We start from the raw sequence: 23370 nt of genomic DNA on the forward strand, positions 1-23370 counted from the left end.
TTTCGCTTAATCATTTTGTTTTTCATTTCGCCATACCCAAATCATGTTTTTCTTACATGAATATAAATGATGATGACGGTGGTGGTGGTCATTTTCATTTAATTTGATTGAATCATTGATTGTTTTCAAAGATATTCTCTAGAAAACAAAACTCGTTTACAAGATTGTTTCGAAAATAATAACCTGAAAAGTGAAAAACAAGCTTCTAGGCCTTTTACCTTGCTTGTTTGAAGTTTCTTTCTCAAAAACATTCCCATAATGTCATCATCATCATCATCATCAATGAAATATGAAAATGTCAAACAAAAATATGTTCATCATATATGGCTATCATTAGATTCTATAAGGAAAAAAGACCAAGATGGTGAAAAACAAGCAATTTTTTTCAATCATTATTTTTCCAGTTTCTTTTTTGGTTCATTCCCATACCAAAATGTAGAGAAAATTACAACCAATGAAAAAATTGAAGGAATCTCACCTCCAGGGCGTCTTATGGACAAAAAAAAGTCAAAGTAAATTTTCTATCCAAACTTCGTCTTGCTCGAGCTCTTTATATGAAGGAATTTTCAGTTGTTAAAAGTGAAAATAAATAGCCCAAATTGATTGTCTAACGTTTTTAATCTTAACAACAACAACAACAACAGTATATTTTTTCGAATGTCTAAGTTGTCAACATTATTTCCATTATCATTGGATGGGTTGGATCATGATAGTTCATTTTTTTCTGGTAATAATTATTTTCATTTATTCAATGGGAAAAAAATGTTTCCAATGAAATTTGAAAACCAAAATGAAATGAATAATTGATTCATCATTAATGAAGATTTTCCCGACGAAAAATTCATTTATTTATTTTGGAATTTTTCAATTGAAATTCAAAGGTTTTTTTTTGATATAACCGACAACTTTTTTCTTCTTTTAGCTCATTCTGATTAATCTTGAAAAGTAATATATTTTTTCTCACGTAAATAATGAGAAAAACAATCTCAAATAAATCACACAAAAAAAAGTAAATAAATTACAGGAATCAATAGAATTTGCAAAATATTGACTATACTGTGAGTGCGAATGAATGCGAATGAATGAAGTCGAGTAAAAAAAAAATAATAAATTGACACATTTTATCCCCGTAAATATTGAACAGGGTTAAATAAAATATATTAACCATGTTTCTCTCTCATGTAATGACCTACCTCTAGTGTATAATACTAGTTCTAGAGGTCAACTTTGAATAAACTATTACTTACTCTCATGTAATGATGGATTCATTATTCTTTTCTTTTTCCCATTTTGATAATATTATGAATCACGTTTTGTTCGTTTGCTTCAAGCAGAACAACAACATAATATAGAAAATATGAAAAAAGAAGCAAACAAAATCATTTTTTTTCAAAAAACCTAAAATTCTATGTCATTTTTTGGGTATACAATGTGTCTGTGTGTATATATATTGATATCATTAATTTTCGCCAAACAAAAAAAAAACAAACATAATTCTTCATGTTTTTTTTCAGGGGAATTTTTCCATATCAGGTTTAAGGTTTGGTTCAGTTTTTTACTGTGTGTGTGTGTGTGTGTGTGTACGATGAAGGCAATCTATTTGTTTGTTTGATTTTTTTTTTTTGGTTGTAATTTATTTTGTTTCATTCATTTATTCGGTATTTTTCTCTTTATTCTTTGGTTATATAAAGATATTGGTTATTATTTAGGTATGTTTAGGTTTCGGGAAAAAAAATCAATCAATCAATATCAAAAATAATATTTGTTATTTTTAGGTTCGATTTTTGTTGTTTGGAATCAATGTTGAACAACAACAACAACAACCAAAAGAACAAAGGTAAGATTGGAAAATGTCTGCGTGTGTATGATATAAATCCTAGTGAAATAAAAACTTTGATATACAGATTTACGATGTTACGGAGTTTGTTTTTTTTTTTTTTTTTGTTGGCTGGGATCAATAATTAATATCCATGGATCAATGGGTAAAAAAAAAAATCGATCATTTTTTTCCTATTTTGAAATCATAAATGTTGAATAACTTTTACGGTATAAACTGACCATTTTTCGTTTATGAGGGAATTTTTTATTTTTGTCAAAATATTTCTTTTTAATTTAATTCAAAATTTTTTTCCACCGGAAAGTTTTTCACATTCAGTTGGGAATTTGAAAGAAAAAAAAGAATTCAAAGTTTAAATTTTTTTTTGTTCTAAAATTTTTAAAATTAAATTAAATTGAAAACAAATGGAAAGAATTTAAGAAGAGAGAAAAATCGATTTTAAAATCTACAACAATGATGATGATGAGATTAGTTTGTCGTTGTTGTTTCGCAGACAAAAAAAACAAAAAACAAAACAAAAGAATCGATATAAAATCAGAACAAGTTTTGTTTTTTCATAAATTCTAATTGGAATAGTTTAATGTAGCATGTCAAAGTTCATTTTCATCGAATAAAAAAAGAGTGAAATTGTTTTTGCATTTCAAATGCATTGAAAGAAAATTTTTATACGATGAAATCGAAAAGAAAGAAAATGAATGTCATTCTGTGAAATCATTCAGAATGAACGGTTGAATGGGTTGAAATGTGATGTTGATGTTGATGATGATGACATCCGATTTTTTTTTGGAAAAAGTCAAATCGATTATTGTCGAAACGGAATAGTAAACTGAAAAAAAAGATTGGAGGGGTAGAAATAGTCGATTTTTTTGCAATTTTTTTTTGTTTTTTCATTCACTTCTATATCGATTTTTTTCTAATAAACAATTTGTGTACAGTGTGGTAGAAATAGGAAAAAAAATTTATTGACACGCTATTTCATCATTGTAGATCAATTTCAAGTGAGGATAAGTGTGTTTGCATGCAAATGATTGAATATTGATTAATTGATTGATTGATTGATTGATAAAAGTAATGGAACTGGAAAGAGCGAGAGGAAAACAATCATGTTCGGTTGATATTCAGGAAAAAATTTACAAAATTCATAATTCTTTTTCAAAAATCAATCTATAATTGGCTTCATCTTCATCATCATCATCTGTTTTGATGATTGATTTCAAGTGTTTCAAGTAGAAACAAAAATCAATATCATTAGTTTACCAAAAAAGAAAATTACGGTAATAATCACGATCTACTTTTGGCAATAATGAGACAATAATGATGACAATCATTACATAATTGACTTGAAAGAAAAGAAAAGAGAAGAAGAAAGAAGAAATTGAATGATAATCAAAATTGATTGGCAAAAACATCATTTTCACAATTTTCTTTTCAACTGTTTTCATTTTGAATCTTTATTCATTAACAATAATAACCATCATCATCTGATGATGATGTACGGCAATGATGAATGATGTAAAAAAAATTTCATTCAGAAAAAAATATTACAAAATCTCAATGGAATTCATTCATATTAAAATTATTATGAAATATATAAGCAAAAAAAATGGATATATTTCAATTCTGTTCATCATCATCACATCTTTTTTTTGTGTTTCACATTGTGGATGATGTTTATATAACTCTTAGGTAGAAAGAAAAAAAAAATTTCTATTGCGTGATACTCTATTCTATTCTATTCTCTATTGTTTATTGGTTTGAGTGAATTTTTTTATTCTATTATTTTCTTTTAGATTTTGACGGATTCTTTCCAAATGCATACACACACACACACAGTCAGTCACGCTTCATGATTTGTATTTTTTTGTTTTCTATTTATCTTATTTTCGACGATCAAAGAAGAAAAAATTTCTTCGTTTTGTTTTGTTTCAAATGTCTGAAACAAGAAAATCTTATTGTTTTTTAAAGAATTTATCCAAAAAAAAAAACGAAACAAATGTGCAAATTACATCAATGAAATGTGCATGTGTTTTTGTTGCATCATTGTTATGTAATAGGCAAAAAGCCAACCAAAAAATATTCCTTGGTTGGTCAAATCAAATGAATGAAAAAACTATTTGGAAATAAAGAACCATCAAAAGTAGAATATGAAAGGCAAAAAGATATATTTTTTTGAAAATAAACCAAGTTAACTGATGAACTAAATATAATGGAATAAATTGATGATGACTTGACTACCTTGAATATGAAAACACACACACACACACACATCAAACACACAGTACATCATCATATTGTGTACTGAACACAAATTATTTTTTGTATGTCCAGAGAGAATTTCACCCATTTCCCAATGCTTCATAAACAAACCAGAATGTAATGTACAGAATTTCAAGAGAAAAAAAATGTGAATGAAAATGAGAGAAAGAAAAATAACGGAACAGAATCCAAAAAAAAACCTGACAACATCAAACCACACGAATCACACGCGAATGATGATGATGACGAAACACACACACACACACACAACAACGATAGTTTCTATCCATCTATGATGTAGAACATCATCAAGAAAAACAAAAACAGAAAAAAAAAATTTATTTGTCGTTTATTCGAACCCATCAAGTCAATAGGATGCAGATAGATAGATAGATAGAGTGAGAATCAAAATATACTTGGAGTAAGAAACAAAGATCCATACAAAGATAGGAGAGAAAAAAAAATTGTGGAGGGGAAAAAATATACCGACCAACCAACAAAGACATGTTTCGGGGTAATTTGACATTTTTGACAACATTTTTATTATGTGATGATGTTCAACTCATTCACATATTTTTTCTCTCTCTCTCTATATTTTTACTTTCATTTTCACCATATTTTTACTTTTTGATGCTTATTGCTTCTGCTACTGTTGTTGTTATTGTCGGCACAGTGTGCTGATGTTTCAACGAAATTTCCCAAATGTTCAGTTCATTGGATTGTTGTATTCGTTTCATTCTCTATCATATCTGAGCTATACTTTTTTGTTTTCCAAAACTGAAAAACAAAACGAAATAGAAAAATTTTTATTTCAATCAACATTGTATGTACGATAGGTTTGCGGCCATATAATATTTCATTCATTTAGCTATTTCATTCATTTACTCTCTAAACATTTATCATATAAATGATAATGATAAAATAAAAAGGAGGAAAGCGAAAGCAAAAGGAAATTTCGGCAATATTAGTTTGATTATTATGATGATGACAGCAAATTTTTTTTTCTGTTTCTCTGATTCATTCATTCATTCATTCAACCAGAAAAAAAGTGAAAGTAAAATATCGTATTTTTTGTTTGGGAAAACAAATGATGATGATGATGATGGCAATGATAATTATCCAAATGGGATTCATTTACAAATGATAATGATAATGATAATAATGATGATTAAGATGAGATGAAATTAGTTACTGATGCTGATGATGTAATCCAGGTAGAAATAGTTTGTTTTTTTGGTGCTAAATGAATGAATATAAATAGTTAATTTTCTAATTTGTTATCGTTTTTAATGTTAAAATAAGATTTTTATCTTTTTTAATATTATTATTTACAATCGAACAAACACACACAAACTTGAATAGATTATCATTGTTTTTTATTTTATTTGGCCAGTAAATCAATCAAATATCAAAAATCAAACATCAGATAATCCTTTTTTTTACAAAAGATCGACAAAGAGAAAAAAAAATCAATCATCACCATTTAATCACCACAATGGTGGTCATCAAAAATCACCATTATTTAACTTGATGGAATTTGAAATGATAATACCGATGATGATGATGATTTTGGCGTTGTAGTAGTAGTAGTATTCCAGAAGAAGGGAAAAAAGTTTCATCGATTTTTCTGATCGATCATTTTTGATCGATTTTTTATATCACCATATTATACAGGATTATTGGCGAATCAAAAAAAAAAGAAAAAACCCTATCCTGTTTTTTTTCTTTTTTGATTGAGTAATCTTTGAAATAAGATTCATAGCAAAACTCGGTCAAAGATATTCATTCATTTCCTTTAAAGAAAGAAATAAAACAAGTTAAGTAACATCATTATATTCATAACCAAACAAAACACTATTATTATTGAAACGATAGAAAAGTTTTTCTTCCTATTTCCACCAAAACATGTAATTCATCAATGGCTAGTTTTTTTTCTCTGGTTCATTCTATGTCTTCGACCAATAAGTTGAAAGAAAGAAGAAAATCTCATCATCATCATTGGGGATCATCAATATTTTAGAAATATATTTTATAACATTGCTCTATGTGGATAGGAAAAAAGCAATCCATCCGATCTTTCATCATCATTGAAATGAAAATTTTTGTTGGGAAAAAATTTACATTTAATTTACATTTTTGATTTTTTTTACGCCACATTTTCCCCTCACTTTTTTCTTTTCAGTAGTTCAAAAGTTTTTTAGCTATCAGCATGCTACCCATCATCATCATCATCAATAAAAAAGAAGAAGAAAATGTTATAACCATTCTATCATGCACTAGGGAAAACTTTCCAGCAAAAAAAAAAAATTGCTTTAGATGAATTTTGTTTTTGTTTTTTTTTTCGGAAAAAATTTCTCAGAATTCAACAACAACCAATGGAATAATGTTATGTGATGTTTGGAAGAAAACCAACCAAACGCATCGTAGACACTGATCCTTAATCATTGTTTTTTTTTTTTTTTTTTTTTTATTTTATTACAAAAAACCCTTATACCTAAAAAATAAGGGTAAAAAACAAAAACAATCCAGAAAGAAAAAAAAAAAAAAAATAGAAATAAAAAAATACAATGAGTTAAACAACATCAAAAAAGAAATAATAATAATAATAATAATAATAACATAAATAAAGAGAGAGAGAGAAGAAAAAAAAAACAATAATCAAATTACACTAAGGATGTTTTTACAAAAGATAGAGAATTCAAAGGAAAAATTTTTAATGATAATGTTCATATTCGATTGATCTAAATTGATATGTATTTGGTTTAAAAAATCCTGACGAAGTGTATTGAACTTTTCACATTCGAATAAGAGATGTGAAGAATCTTGATTACATTGGCCACATAGACATGATGAATCATTGATCAAGTTAAAGCGAAATAAATAAGATTTCAATTTGCCATGACCAGAGATCAGCTGTGTGGTATCAAAATTCGGAAAAAAATTTTTACATTCAATACGACTTTTGACAGACGGGAAGAAGATTTTTGTATTCAGGCCAGTCATAGATCCAATCCATCTTTGCTGCCACTCAAAGACAGCAGCTTCTTTACAAATTGAACGAATAAATGACAAGGGAATAGTATTATAAGAAACAACTTCTAATTGCGTTGCATCTTTTGCGTTGATATCAGCAATTTCATTACCAATTATTCCAGAATGACCCCGTATCCATTCGAAACAAATATGTGCTGTAATTTTCAATTTTTCATATATGGAATTAAAAAGATCGGTTTTTACACCAAAATTTTTACATGCTAACAAGACAGATTTGGAATCAGAATAAATTTTTGCCGGACAATTACGATTTGATAACCAACAAATAGCTTTATAGATGGCCAACAACTCTGCCTGAAAGACAGTGCAGGTATTAGCCAATCTGAACTTTTCGACATATACAGGAATATTTTCATCATCTTCAAAAACCACGAATGCTCCACCCACACGACCATCGATTTTCGAACCGTCCGTAAATATTTTCATTTTATGTTGAATTTGACAAGAATCAATATCACCATCAGAATAGTTAAAATACTGTATCAAATTTGGATCAAATAAACAAGTACGATCAATGATAATTTCATTTAAAAATGGATCGACAAAAGAACCGCTTCTTTTAGCAACGTAAATTTTTGATAGCATCTTAGCTTTGATATCTATAGGCAGAATATTTGCAATTATAAATGAAGCCGAATACGAAATCGTTCGATATCCTTTTATCATACTAATGGCAAAAAGCCTTTGTATTGATAACAATTTTTGGCAGTTACGTTGAATATCAATAGCCTTGATCCAAGTTGAACAAGCATACAATAAAACAGGCTCGATAGCCATAAGATAAATGGTCCTCAAAACGGAATAAGAAAGTCCCCACCGGGAACCAAATTTCCGTCTCAATACATTATAAATCTTCAATACTTTTGCCGAAACATATTCCAAATGTTTACTCCATGTTAATTTTCCATCCAGAAACACACCCAAATATTTCATATTAGATACAATAGGAATTTCAAAATTATTCATTTTTAAACGAGAAACCGTATCGTATTTTCTTTTCCTAGTTACGATTAAAGCAGTTGATTTATTCGGATTAAATTGCAAAAAATTTTCATTTCCCCATGACCAGATTGCATTCAATGATTCATTAATTAGTTTAAAACATAACGAAGAATTATCATGATGACAGAATAGAATTATATCGTCCGCAAAAGCTTGTATATAGCAATTTGATGGTAAAGGCAATTTCAAAAGATCATCGATTAAACAATTCCACAATATAGGCGATGATTTACCTCCTTGAGGACAGCCAGCAGACAAAATTTTTCTAGCTTCACAATTAAACATAGGTAAAATTACCTCACGATTTTTGAAAAAATCCACAAAAACACGATAAATTTTTGTTGGTACGTTAAAAAATCTTAACCGTTGACAGATTACGTCAAAATTTGCATTATTGAACGCACCAGCAATATCAAGTGAAACAATTATACCGAAAGAACGATTTTCCAGTACCATCTCCATCTTTTTAGTTATTTCACTTATTGCATCAACTGATGATTTACATGGCAAGAATGCGAATTGTTTATCAGACAATTTTCCATTCGATAATAAATAATATTGTAACCTACGCGAAACAATACCTTCAAATATCTTTCCAATCACCGGTAACAAAGAGATGGGTCTGAAAGATTTAAACGTGCATTCATTCGATTTTTTGGGTAATAATTTAACAATGGCCTTTTTCCAACAAATTGGAAAAATACCAAAATCATAACACTTGTTAAAAAAGACGATGCAATAAAGACGGATAAATTTCATGAACAATTTTTATAATATTAGCTGATAATGCATCATAACCAGGTGATTTATCATCTTTTTCAACTTTAATTGCATTATCAACTTCATCAACGGTAATTGGATAATCGATAGTTGTTGCATCATAATAAACATGAATTGATGAATTTAATTCATTCACGCCATCTGGGAAAAAATTTTCTAAAAAATGATTCGCTGTTTCCATGGAAGAATTTGACCAACGATTACCGATTTTAATGGATTTAAGTGTAAAATTAACGTCACTATGATTTTTACATTCACGATAAACTTTTTTCCAAACAGAATCTGAAGTTTGAGTAGACAAAAAATCACGACACTTTTGAGTTTGCCAATTTATCAAATCAGATTTGAATAATTTTAGCAATTCAATATATCGCAATTTCCAGGATTGTCTAACTATTAAGCAGCGTTGACGTTGAAATCTTCGACGTACAGAATTTAAGATTGATTTTTGTTGCCTCAGTTTTAAAGGTAATCTGAATTTTGATGGTTTATTTTGAATTTTATCCAACGAATTTTCACAACAATAATTAATTTTCATCATCAAATCATCAACAAAATCATTAAGCTCTGAAGAATCCGAAATATTATCCAATTGTTCAATAAAAGAATTTAAAGATAATGAAGAACGAAACAATGACCAATCAATATTTTTAGTACAATATTTACGAGTTAAAGATTTTGGAATAAATTCACCATCTGAATTATATACAAATGAAATAAGTCTGTGGTCCGAGAATGATTCGCAGTCTTCAACTGCCCAAAAATTAACGAACCTAGATGCTTTTTGGTTGACCATCGTTAAATCAATATGACTTTGAGTACGATTATTATCATAAGTAATGGAACCATCATTAAGAATAATCAAATTATTACTTGAAACAAAAGCCATAAGTAGATCACCACGAGAATTATTATCATTACTTCCCCATAGACGATGATGGGCATTCCAATCTCCAGCAATAATAATTGGATAATTATAATAATCAACAAATAATTCTTCTAACAGATGAAATAAATTATTCAACTCATCTTCAGAATCGTTGTAAGATGAATAAATGGAACATAAAACAAACGGATGTTCAACATTCACCAATACAGCAACACAAGAAGATGTCACGAATTTTGATAAAGCCATAATACCAATTGAATTTGAAATAATTGCACATCGAGCCCCAAAATCAGTACAAACAATTGTTTTGTTATTAAAACCACCAATACCACCACCATAATTGTATGGCTCTTGAATACAGAAGATTAATGCATTTAAATTGTCAGAGTTATCCACAAATGATAATGTTGATTTTAAGCTATGTTGTAAATTTTGCTGAACAATTTTTAAAGAATTAAAGGCCATAATCAATAGATTCATTCAATCTTTTTTCCGCTAAAACATATTGTGGACAACTTTTACTATAGACAGAATGATCAATTGGTATGATGTTATTATTTCCTCGAATACTTTTGTTCTTCCAATCACAATTATAACATTTGGTGATTCCATTTTCATCTTTAGCTGGACAATCATTAGATTCATGATTCTGGTGACAATAATGACAAACCGGATCATTTTTACAATTATTAGTCACATGACCGAAACGTAAACATTTGAAACATTGTGATACATAATTTCCTTTTTTAACATTGCAAACTTTATGGCCAAGAAAAACTTGTCCCATTTGCAAGCACAGATGATATATATTTGGCGATACAGAAAGAACAAAAAAATTGGTACCAATTCGATCCGATTTTGAAATAACCACTTCAATAGATTCTCCTTCATTTTGTAAGCAATTTTTAATATCATTATTTTGAGTTGTCAAAATATCGATGAAATCTTTCTCAAGGATTTCTTTTTCCACACCTAGAATCAATAATCTTGGTTTCTTTTTTTCAGGTACTTTTGCCTTAAGACCACAATTCAGATCATTAATAATGTTACCGACAGCAGTACAATCAGCCTTTGAAGGACATTTAATCAAAACTTTCTTATTACGTATCGGCACTTGTTTGATTATTTTGATTTTATTATCAACAATCATTTTGCAATCTAGCTTACTATTAAGATAAGATAGAGTTTGTTTTGAATCGTTAATTGATGAGTCCACTGCATCGACAATACATACGAAATCTGGTTTTGGCATTGGTATATTATTGGATGATACGACAGAAGCATATGTCCTTTTGCTTGCACGTTCTTTAGCCAATTCTTCTACTTTCAACTGTAACTCTTTCTCAATAACGGATTTATCATCTTTTTCCTTCTTTAATAGATCAGTAGCCAATTTATTTTCTCTTTTCAAAGCATTTATAGTTTCAGTAAACTTATGAAAATCACGATCAATTGCTTTAAATTGTCTTGACAAACCAGCGATAAATGACTCGTAAAAAATAGAGAATTTACCAAAATCATCTTTAAAATGGTTAATTCCAGTATTGCCATGAATCGAATTAACATTCTTAAAAAACTTTATCCATTTATTATATTCTTCGTAATTCTCATGGAAAAAAGACATTTTAAAAAAAAAAATTTTTTTTTTTTTTTTTGTTTATGTTGTTCACTCAATCGACTATATCATTGTGATTATGATCCAATTTTTTTTTACTTCAAAATGATGATAGAATGGTAAAAGAACCAAAAAAAAATTGATAATAACGATGATGATGGTTGGAATGCAGAGCATGCGTATTGTGAATCAAATATTGTTTCAAAAAATAATAATAAAAATTGATGTTGTTGTTGTTGTTGTTGTTGTTGTTGTTGTATATAAATAAATAATAAAATATTCACGAAAATAAACGGATGAGTACAGAAAGAAAGAAAGAAAGAAAAAAACATATTTGCATCAAGAATCGAGAATCGAAAACCATTAAATATTCATTAGAAATTTAAATTTTTTTTTTACTCGCTTCTTCTTCTTCTTCTTCTGATTCTTCTTTCAAAGTATAATTTAATTTTCTCTCTCTCCCTTTCAACTCTATTCGGGTTTTTTTTTCTTCGTTGGCCCTGTATCGATAGATAGATAGATAGAATGTAAAAGGCAATCGAATAAAGAATTTCTCTTTGACTTTACTTTGCTTTGAAATATGATGTTTCTATCATAACCAAAGTAAGGATGAATAAGAAACGACATGATGATGACGACAGCATGAAAAGAATTTTTTCTTTTTTTTTAATATTTTTGATTTGAATTTTGGATCTACAAGCAAGCAAGTGGGTGAAATCAAAAATGGGAAAAACGTTCATTGATACCGATGATCATGATGATGGCTTTGAACATCTCTTTCTCTCTCCCTTTCTGAATATTCCATTCAATTTGAATTGATGGCGTCATGGATGCTACAACACCATGATTATTAGTTGCCCATTTTTTTGTAACGCTGATTCATTTCATTCAATCCTTTGTTATATATTCCCCGATAAAAAAATGAGAGAGAAAATAATAATAATAAATGTATGATGGAATCAAAATTCATCTCTTTGGGAAAATGAGAAATGAAAAAAAAAATTTCTGAAATGAAAAATTCTTCGATCAAAATATAGAGAGAGAGAGAGAAATCTGTGTGTATGTGTGTATGTCGTAGATGGGTATGATTCAATTAAAATTAATGATTCTACCATAGACTGATTATAAGAAGGATTTTTTTGTTTCTGTTAAAGAAATCAAGATACAAAGTAGAAAATGAAATTGTAATGGCAAAAGGGGAAAAAAACCTATTTTTTTCATTGAAGAAATAAAAAAATTTTGTATATGATTCAAATGGGAGAAAAAAAGGATTGTCTGTTTTTTTTTTTGTACCCATCACGAGACAGCAAAATATAATAATTTGATAAAAGTTTTTTAAAACAATTCCATCAACATCGAAATCAAATTGTATCTTTTTTTTTTGTTTTCAAATTTTCTATTCTTTTCAAAAATGAGGAACAGGAAAAAAAGGTCACGACATGAAGAATGTAGACCTTTTTTTCTTTATCAGAAAAAAAATCATTGAAAAATCTTTTATTGATGGAGATTCATTCAATTGATTATGTATACACAAGTTTGTACGTGTCATACATACATACATATCTACATAATCATCATGAATTATAATTAAATTTTTATCACTATATATGGATTATGTAATGTAGAACATGAATAATATTGAACTGAATGATTGCCTTGAAGCAATTGAATTTTATCTATCTATTCATATGAGAATAATGAAATTATCATACAATGTGTGTGTGTGTTTGAAAGTAATTTGCATCAATTAACCTTGATTCTTTTTTTGTTTGTTTTTTTTTCTTTCACACAATGATTGATTAGAGAATCACCCGAAAGAAAAAATTATCATCTTGGTTCAAGAATAATTTAATAATAGAAGATTTGGAAGAAAAAAAATGATGATAAGCTCTTCAAATTGAATTTTTTCCTTTCTTCTATTGACACATCATCATAGCAGTAGTCGTTTTTAAGCAACCGAAGAAAAGAAAAGAAAATCTTCATTCAACAATTGACCAAAGTTTGCCTAAAAACAAATATAGTTTTTTTTCAAGTGGATTTTTTTTCTATCTATATTTCCATCCACTTGAAACAAATACATCATCATTATCATCGTAATCATTTCGAGAGAGAGAAAAAAAGATGCTCATCATAATCATAATGACACTAAAATGATTTCTTCTATACATCATCATCATCATATGTAAATATTTGACATTGACAAATTTTTTTTTATCTATTAGCATCCCAAAATACTAAGAACAAAAAGAAAGAAAAAAAAAACGATGACATAAGACACGCATCATTTGAATTTTGAACAATTCACCAAGAAACTTATATAATCATCTAAACATCCATCCATTCATTCATTCATTCATCCAACCATAACTACTTATATGAATATTACAGAATGATCTTTCTATACATAACTACTACCGTTGTATGTCAAGTGATCAAATATCACTATATATTTGACTATCAAAAGTGAGAAAGAAAGATACCAAACCAAGAGAAAAAAGGGCCAGAAGGTCCACACGTTTTATCCATCATCAATAAATCCAACAACAACAAAGATGATGATGATTATCATCATAATGAAAGAAAATCAAATATAGAAGAAGAAAAAAAATGTTCGATGTGAATACAAATTTACGAATTCAATGTGTGTGTGTGTGTGTGTGTGTGTGTGTGTGTGTGTGTGTATGGCCACAAAAGCTATTCTGTAAAGAATCTTGAAACAAAACAACAGAAAAAAAAGATTCTTTTTCCAACTTTACTTTTTGTTTTCAAGTTTTTTTTTTTTGTTTTCTTTAGGCAAAAAGCCATATATTTTCTCTCTCTATTTTTTTTTTACTTAAATCCATTTGATTGTGTTTCTGTTTGTATTTGTTGTTATTCAATTATTCTTTTCCAAGCAACATCAACACACACACACAAAGTAGATTCTTAAAAGATTGTGATAAAACCTAGCATAGATAGATAGATAGATTTTTTGTTTTTGTATCAAACTAAAAAGAAAAGAAGAAAGAAAGAAGAAAAAAAATTACGATTAAATGTAATGAATTTCGTACAGAATTCTCTCTTCATCATTTAAATGCTTAGCATTTATTTTTATTATTTCTTTTATATTTAAACAAATACAAACACACACAGAGAGAAAGATACACTTTCCAACACTAATTGAAATTACGTGCCCGATTCTAATTCAATTGATTTATTTTTTGGATTCTGGAAAAAATATTCTTTAGCCAGTATAACAATACAGAACGTTGACCAATCAAATGATCAATTGTATGGATTGTACAATTCAACAATAAAACAAACATATCTATTTCTATGTTATATTTTCAAATGAATGAATGAATGATGTTGGGATTTTTATTTCTGATTCGAAATTATATAATGACCGGAATGGATTTTTGGAGGAAAACAAATAAAAAATAAAAAATTTGTATTTTGCTACTGAATTTTAATTATTAATTTGAAATCCGAAAAAATCTACAGCCATATTTGTTGTTGTTGACATTATTATTTCGTCGTATTTGCTAAAAAAAACATTTTTTTAAAAAACAAAAAACGGAAACATTTTTGTTTGAAATGAACCTTTTTTCCCTTGTTCAAATTGAAGGAAAAACAAATGAATAGACAACAACAAGAACAAAAAAATATTTTAATGGTCACAACCAAAATGATTTAGTGTAATTTATCTTTGAAAAAAAAACCATGGAAAAACATTACATCCAGAAATAGTGTAGAAATGAAAAAACTGAGCATCCGTAAAAAAATTGGAAACTTTATTTCGTTTTTGTTTTTGTTTTTGTTGTTTTTGTTTTTTGCTTGGTAAACACCATAAATATTCTGGTGGATAGTTTGTTTTTTTTCGCCTATTTCAACATGATAATGATGATGATTGTTTTTACTTCCAAAAAATAAAACAAAGAATTTTTCCATTCTTTTTTGTGGCTACTTTTTCATTTCATTGTTTCTACAGTATTTCTTCGAACAAAAAAACTGCTAAGATGGACACGAATATTATCATTGAATAGTCCATATGGTGCTTGAATTATTTACATTGTGAAACGATGAAAGAAAAAAAATGGGGAAAACCAAACGAATATGATTTTACAAATGCATAAAAAATTTCTCAAGAAAAAAATGAAAATTCAGTTATTTTTCAATTTTTCGAAAAAAAATTGAAAACGAAAAATTGAAAAATGAAATCCCGATCGAAATTGACACGGTTTTTTCTTCTCGTTTTTTTTTTGGCAGTCATGTCAAGATGCATAGTCGAATATCGATCGACAACAAAAAAAATTCAACATTTCCCATCAATTCATTCATTCATTGTGCGAGAAGATGAAAAAAAACATCGATCGTATTCTCGCATATGAAACATTCATTCATTCATTCAAAGATTAGAATGAAGATCGTGAAACAAAAAAAAAATTTATATATTCACAACGAGAGAGAGAGAGAGAAAAAAGAAAAAATAATCGATTTTTAATCTACAAATTTTTCAATGAAATCAACTGGAAACAATCAAAACAAAACAAAACAAAAAAAAAAAAAAAAAAAATAGATGAAAGCTGAACACAATCAATGTATATTGACATTCAATGTATACATTGATGTGTGTCATGATGATAATCAATCCAACTAATAATAACTAGAAAAAAATCCTTTCGCTACTGATCTATTGATGGAAAATAATAACAACAGCCCCCGAAATAAATAAAAAAATCAAAGATGATACCCACGAATAAAACATTGTGTGATGTTCATATAGTGGTTTGCTAATTTTCTTTTTTATGCTTTTGGCTTTCAATAACAACAACAACAACAACAACAAGAAATTTTCCCTTTTTTTTCATTCTATTGTCGTAAATTACGTAAGAAAAGAAAAAATTAATAAGATTCATTCATTCATTCAACACCATCATTTTTTTTTTCGTAAATATAATGGATATATCCTAGCGGTTAGGTTTTCTGTATAAAAAATAATAATAAATACTGCTGTGTGTTGTTAGTGTTTACACACTGCATTACATTTTCAATGTTTGGTTGGTTAACAAACGAAAAAAAACACGGTAAAAGTTCTGTATACCATAATAATATTATTATACTGGTATATACTGGTGGTGGTTGTTCCATCAAACATTAACACGTATTAAACGTAAAAAAAGGAAAAAATATTTGATATCAAAAACGACGACAACAACAGAAATACAAGAATATCACATAGCATCCCGTCATCATCATCATCATCATCACCATCATACCATACGGGTAACTTAATTTTATTCAGTGTTTGTTTGAGCAACCCAATATATAATGTTTTGTGTGTGTATGTGTCGATGTCGATGTTGATGTTTTTTTTTCACAGGGTATTCTAGAATCCAGAATCCAGATTAAAAAAAACTAACAAGAGAAAGAGAGAGAGAGAAAAAAAAAGTCGTTAGTTTCTTCTTCATTTTTTGTTTTTCTTCATATACATTTTGTTTATATGCGGGGAAAAGTTATTACCAAAAAGTAATACAACAAGCATAAGGGGAAAGGTGTGTATTGCTTGTTTTGCCATTATATTCTCTTTTTTTTTGTTGGAAATTAGTATGCTTGACTTATTATGAGCATCATAGTGTGTCGATTCTTTCATTCTTTTACTTCTGTGTGTGTGTGTGTGTGTGTGTGTGTGTGTTTTTTATATAATGTGAATGTTGGATATATGGATATAATGTCTGTGTGTGTGTGTGTGTGTCTGTGCTTGAAAATTAATTCAGCTATTTAACGGTACAATGCGGAAACCCTGATTCTGTTGATGATGATGATGATGATGACGACGACAAGATCAAGAATAATAATAATCAAAATAGTAGAAAATAACCCTTTTTTACAAAACAAAACTGCTAGTTTTGTTTTGTTTTGTTTTGTTTTTCAGTTCTTCAATCACACTAACACCATTATCATCATCAACGACAACATCCAAAACAGAGAACATTGGTGTTATTCGGTATATACACTTTGTTCTTTCATGATTCTCGAATTTTTTTTTTCGTTGAAAAAATTTCAAAGAATTTTTTTTCCATTTTATTTTGGTGTTATCTTTCTTGCAAAGAGAGAGAGAGATAGGTGAAAAAAAAGAATTCCTGTATAGAATATAGCGGTGGTTGTATGTGGTGTAGGAAAAAAAAACTTTCACTATATACATTTGACCTCGTTTTAAAACATTCGGTTTACATTTTTCCGCATCACCATCATAATTGGTTGTTGAGATGTAAATAAAATTTTTTTGAAAGAAAAAAATTTCGAAAACACAAATGCTTTCCTACTTCTTTTTCTTCCATGTTTTCTGATGATGATGATGATGATCAGAAGACAAAAAAAGGAATATTCCCTGTAATTGATGTCAAAAAAAAAGACAGAAAATTCATATATAATCTTTTTCGCCCAAAGAAATTCAAATTTTTTTTCTTCTTGTTTTTGAATCCAAGAAATAGTTTCATTGCTGGCAAATAAATCGATTCGATTACCATTGATGATGATTATGATCAAATTGAATGGATTTTATGGCCAAGAAAAACAACAACAAAACAACCGATTTATATATTCGAAAAAATGATTGTCGTTGAAGAAATTGCCAGCCAAAAAAAGAAAACTAAAAAAAAAATTCAAATCAAAATTTCTCCAATTTTCATTTTTTCTCTCTCAGTTATATTATTGTTTCAACAAAAACTTTATGGATAAAAATTATTATTGCAATTCGTAAGAATTACGAACAAAAAAAACAAACAAAACAATGCACATTATTTACCGAAATCGATTCCATTTTTTCTGTAAGAATTCATCGAATATAATCAACAACAACAACAAAGATTGAACATTAATCACACGACGACAAATGAAATAAAAAATATAATTTCATTTTGGTTCGTTCCATTCCATTATTGTTATTACTAAAAACGAACGAACAAACAAATAATGTTTTGGGTCGATCAACCAAAATCAATGAAATGTTATGGAATCGATGCGAAAAAAAAGAAAATCAGCAAAAAACAAACAAACAAACAACAGAATCGAAATGTTAAAAGTAATTAAGACTAAACATTATTTACTTTATCGGTTTTTTTTTCAAGCTAGTTTGGTTCAATATCATTAGAATAATTTGGAATGAGAAATCGAAGAAAAAAACATAATGATAAATGGTGAAATGAAGAAAAAATGATGTCCGAATGTGTATAGTTGGATAAATATGTTTTCAAGAAAGTTTCCAGTTTGTCGGCAACTTTATCCAGTTTCTATAGTTTTGGTTATTATAATAGTTTTTTCTTTTGTTTCTTTCCTGGCCAAATAAATCAATGATTTTCACGATCAATCAATCAATTGTTTATTATTCCAACGCGGGTATGTTTGTTTTGGAAAAATACAATGAAAAATCAAGTGAAAGAGAAATGAATGTTTGTCGATTGATAAGACCAAGAGAGAGAGTAATAGAGAAGAATCAAATCAAAAATATGGAAAAGAATTTCATATTGCATGATGATCATGATGAATTGAACATAAACAACATCCCAAACAACAAAAAATGCCTGAATAATTGATGTTCAAGTGTCTATTACACATGTGTTTGTCTATCAGAAAAATTTTATTCTCATTTCCATAAGAAGAAGAAATTTTTGTTTTTTTTTCTTCTTCTTCGAAAATCTTATTTTTTTCCCATTAATAATAGGATTAACGAATTTATTTAACTTAGTATCTTTGATCATCATTTATTACAATAACAGTTTTGTTTTGTTTTGTTTTGTTTTCATTTCATTGATAAAAAAAAAATGAAATTTTAAAGAAGAAAAAAAACATTGTGAAATTTCTTCATTCTATCATCAATATTGAATTATATACAACAACAAACAACAACAAAACATCATTGTCATTACCTTACCAGAAGAGAATCTATGGTGATTCTTTGAAGAAAATTCCAAATAAAAACATAAGTCAGTCTATCAATGTGTGTGGGTGTACGAAGTTCAAGACTTATTCGTATAATTGAATTATATTCATTCATTCATTCGATTCATTCATTCATTTCCGACAGAAAATACATTTTCGTTCAGCCTTTTTTTTGTTGTTGTTTTCTGTTTTTATCATTATAAAGCTGATAATCCATTTTCCATTGAATTTTCTTCTTGTTTTTTTTTCATTGATGAAAATAAGAAATAAGAGAAGAGAAAACAAAAACAAAAACAACAATGTCATTTTAGTGTCTTACATTCATAGAGAATCATTAGTTTCGATTCAATTATAACCCAAACAAACAAACAAAACACAAATACAAATACAAACACAGCAAGTAAAATACAGAATCATTATTTCGTTTATAAAGAAAGAATATTTTTTTCTATATATTTTTTGTCTGATCATTTTTTTTTCTCCAAAAAAAAAACTTTCAGATTCATTATCATCATCATCATCAATTGTGGCCATACAAACAAACCAAACACAGAACTCATTACACGACAGTGTTTGATCAAAATTGATCAGTGCCAAAGAAAAAAAAAAACATTGTGGATCAGAATCAAATATTGTTTTTTTTTGTTGTTGTTTCTGTTACGCAGACACCCACATACACATTGAATGTTTTTTTCCAGTTGTTTTCTGGGTCACCACTGAAAACAGAATAAGCGAAAAAAAACATATTTGGAATCTGAGGAAAAAAGAAAACAATACCCACAAACGACAAGATATAGAAAGAATTCCGGATAAGAACGCAAAGAATCTTTGATTTTTTTCAAGGTTTTCTTTCTCTATCATCCTTTGTCTGTTTGTCTGTTGTCTGTAATGATAATGTTTGATAATCATCGTCATCATCATCATCATCATTTATGTTGATAATGGATTTACTGTATTTAACAACAACAACAACAACAAGATTAATTCGTTTTGTTTTTGTTTTGTTTTGATCATTGCAAATCAATATTGATTTATGTTTCCAGAAAAACAAAATCAATCGATTTGTATTAAATCATTTATAAAAGATTGATTCGAAAGAAAGAAAATAACATCATCATCATCATCGAGAATAACTTTTTTCTGTTGTTCGGTTCTGTTTCGTTTAGCTGGCCGAATGTAATACAAAAAAAAAAATATTGAATCTTGATAAACATTGAAGAAATGAATGAAATGCCTAAATACAAACGACAATGATGAGGACAAATGTAAAAATTTTCTTTCTTTTTTTTTGGTATAAAACCAATTAACCATCAATTTATAGATGGAAGAAAATTGTTGTTACATTTGAAGAAAAAAAGTTTCTTTTTCGATTCTTCTTTCACCAGCCAAAAAAAAACATTAGATACTGATGATTACAGTGAAGCAAATGGGAAAAAACTTCTTAAAAACAATTTCGAATCCTCGAACATTCAATTTATACACTTTTTTTCCACATCACATCGATATAAACCCCATAGACGTTAATGACTTGACTTTTCATTCAAAACATTTAGCAGTTTGTTTTATTTTTTTTTGGTAAGAATTGTTCCTTTTCTTTTGATATAATTCGGATTCTGAAAATGATTATATTCATCGAATGATTTTTTGTTAATGTTGGATGAATCATGTGATGAAAACAAAATAAAAAAAAACTTGTCAATTAGAAACTGTAATAGATAAATGTATTAATGATGGGCGGTAAACAGTTCAAAAACGTAATCGAAATGTAGTTTTTAGATCGAAATTTACGAAAACTTTTATTTATCTCATTCGAATCAAAGATAAATATTTGAGATAAAAAAAACGGATGTTTTTTTTTATTTTGACAAAGTTATTACATCAATGATCACTAAGAAACGAAAAACAAATGCGAAACACGTGAAACGAATATGAATATTTTTCGTGATTAGATGAAAAAAAAAGAGGCAAATAAATCCTGCAAAAAAAATGTGTTTACATCATAACGGTAACGGATGTTTATCAACATCATGATTTAATAATTTTCAAAAACAAAGAAAAAATAATTAATCAATCTGATGATCTATCGAAAGTAATATTCTATTCTCAAATTTTCTCATCTAACACACATCACACATTTAAAATCATCATTCTATAATTATGATGATCATCATAAGATGATTTTAATCAAATTTGGATCATTATTTGCCATCAAAGCCATTGATTTATGCACGTTGTGTGTGTATGCATCTTATGGCTGTAATAATGTAAAGGAGAGAAACAAAAAACTTAATGATAATTATAATAATAACAAGAAAGGATTTTATATTAAAAACATTGGATAGCAAAAAAAAAAAGTTTGATCTTTACTCGTGTGTATTTAAAGATGTTTTATTTTTGGAAAAGATGATTTGAGCGTTTTAATGAGAAACTTATGTGTGTGATGATGATAATGATAAAATGCAAAGAAATGCAAAAAAATATTCCATCATTATGGCCATGTGTGCCTAAATGATAATGATGATTTCTTTTTTCTAAGAGGATAGGAATTCAGAAATAACTGAGAATAATTATGTGCAAACAGGGGTAAAAATGAATGAAAATTTTGAATTTTTTTCAACCTTAATTCAATCGTTTGATTTCCATAAAACGTGTGTGTGTGTACTGCAGTAGTCACAAGATCTCAGATCGATTTTTTCCAGCGATAGCGATTGAAAGATAGGAAAAATTCTTAACAAGAATTCATAATATGAACAACGGATGTTCACAAAGCCAGGATTCTCGATCTTTATTTTCCTTGGATTCTTTAATATTCATTACAAATTCTATTCAAGTATATTTTTTTTATATTTTGATGTCAAAAAGAAAAATGTGAAAGCTAGAATAACAAGATGATGATGATGGACAGATCAAACATAGACCATATATCATTTGATTCTTTCATATTTCTCCTTTTTTTTCTGGTCCAGAAAACCAAACCAGAAAAGGAAAACATTTCAATTTTGTAGGAAAATTTTTTTTTCATTTGAAATGAAATTAATACAATTAATAACTGAAGAAACTAATCAATAAGTGTGTGAAAAAGGAAGGAAATGAACCTTTCCTTTTTATTTTACTGCAGTGCAAAAAAATTGATGTTTTCCATTTCTTCACACACACACACACACACACACAAAGACAAATTAAATCGCTCATCTAATATTCAATGTACAAACATCAAGAATTGAATGGGACGAATTTTGTTGTCATCATTCGCATCGCCATCATTTTCTTTCTTTTTTTGGTCGATAGGGTGGGAAATCTTTGCTGTTTTTTTTCATCTTCTTATTTTTTCGAATTCAATCCAAATTGTACAGAAAATTCTTTTCAATATATAATATCCTTAACAAACGAAAAGTAACGAAAAAAAAAAAAATAAAAAATAAAAAATAAATTCTTGTCTTGTTCGTTCCGTTGTTGGTTGGTTGGTTGAAGATTCGGACCCGAATACACAAGTGTATACAATATACACACAAACACGAATGAAACACATCAAATTTCATGTTCAAAAATGTGTTTTTTTTTTCTTTTTTTTTCCTTCTTGTTCGCCAAAAGAAAAGAAAAAAACGAACGGCAACATCTTCCTTTTTTTTCCAAATTCTTGTTGTTGTTGTTAAGAATTACATTACATTTTCATTTCATTTCTTAGTTTAATTCGACATTGATTACTTTTTAAATGGCCACATTTAATACAGATAGGATAGATTATGGTTTGTTGATGTGTGTGTGTGATATGAGTGAAGAAGATTCTCTTTCAAAAAATTTATTCGATAAGAACAGCAACAAAAAAATGAAAATGAAAAACAATTGTTTCCAATACAGAAACTACGGTCATTCACATAGATTGATGTTTTGAATTTATAATAATTTTCTTTTCTTCTTTCTTTTTTATTACATTGTTTGTAATGAAAAAAAACATTGCGATTTTAATTGTTATAATTTATCATATTTTTTCGTCTTTAACATCACAAAATAGCAACA

At 27.9% G+C, this 23370-nt stretch overlaps 3 protein-coding genes across 4 annotated transcripts in view; all 3 read right to left on the reverse strand.

The window, feature by feature from the left end:
* The window catches only part of LOC113797486 (uncharacterized), a 77301-nt gene that overhangs the window by 35541 nt on the left and 18390 nt on the right, over positions 1-23370 (reverse strand). The window lies entirely within an intron of this gene.
* On the reverse strand, positions 6572-8847 carry LOC142646246 (uncharacterized). The gene has a single exon (XM_075824611.1). The coding sequence runs from the start codon at positions 8609-8611 to the stop codon at positions 6752-6754; it is 1860 nt and encodes a 619-aa protein (XP_075680726.1). The 5' UTR covers positions 8612-8847; the 3' UTR covers positions 6572-6751.
* LOC113789309 (uncharacterized) lies at positions 10273-11476 on the reverse strand. The gene has a single exon (XM_027338828.2). The coding sequence runs from the start codon at positions 11440-11442 to the stop codon at positions 10273-10275; it is 1170 nt and encodes a 389-aa protein (XP_027194629.1). The 5' UTR covers positions 11443-11476.

Source organism: Dermatophagoides pteronyssinus, unplaced genomic scaffold, assembly GCF_027571235.1.
Source record: "Dermatophagoides pteronyssinus isolate colony J.1.1.1.1 unplaced genomic scaffold, Derpt_VIB-CSIC_2022.12 sq0002, whole genome shotgun sequence".
In the NCBI taxonomy this organism is placed as follows: Eukaryota; Metazoa; Arthropoda; class Arachnida; order Sarcoptiformes; family Pyroglyphidae; genus Dermatophagoides; species Dermatophagoides pteronyssinus.

Excerpts from the sequence above, each read along its gene's own strand:
- LOC113789309 (XM_027338828.2), bottom strand. The coding sequence starts at position 11,442 with ATGTCTTTTTTCCATGAGAATTACGAAGAATATAATAAATGGATAAAG.
- LOC142646246 (XM_075824611.1), bottom strand. The coding sequence starts at position 8,611 with ATGGAGATGGTACTGGAAAATCGTTCTTTCGGTATAATTGTTTCACTT.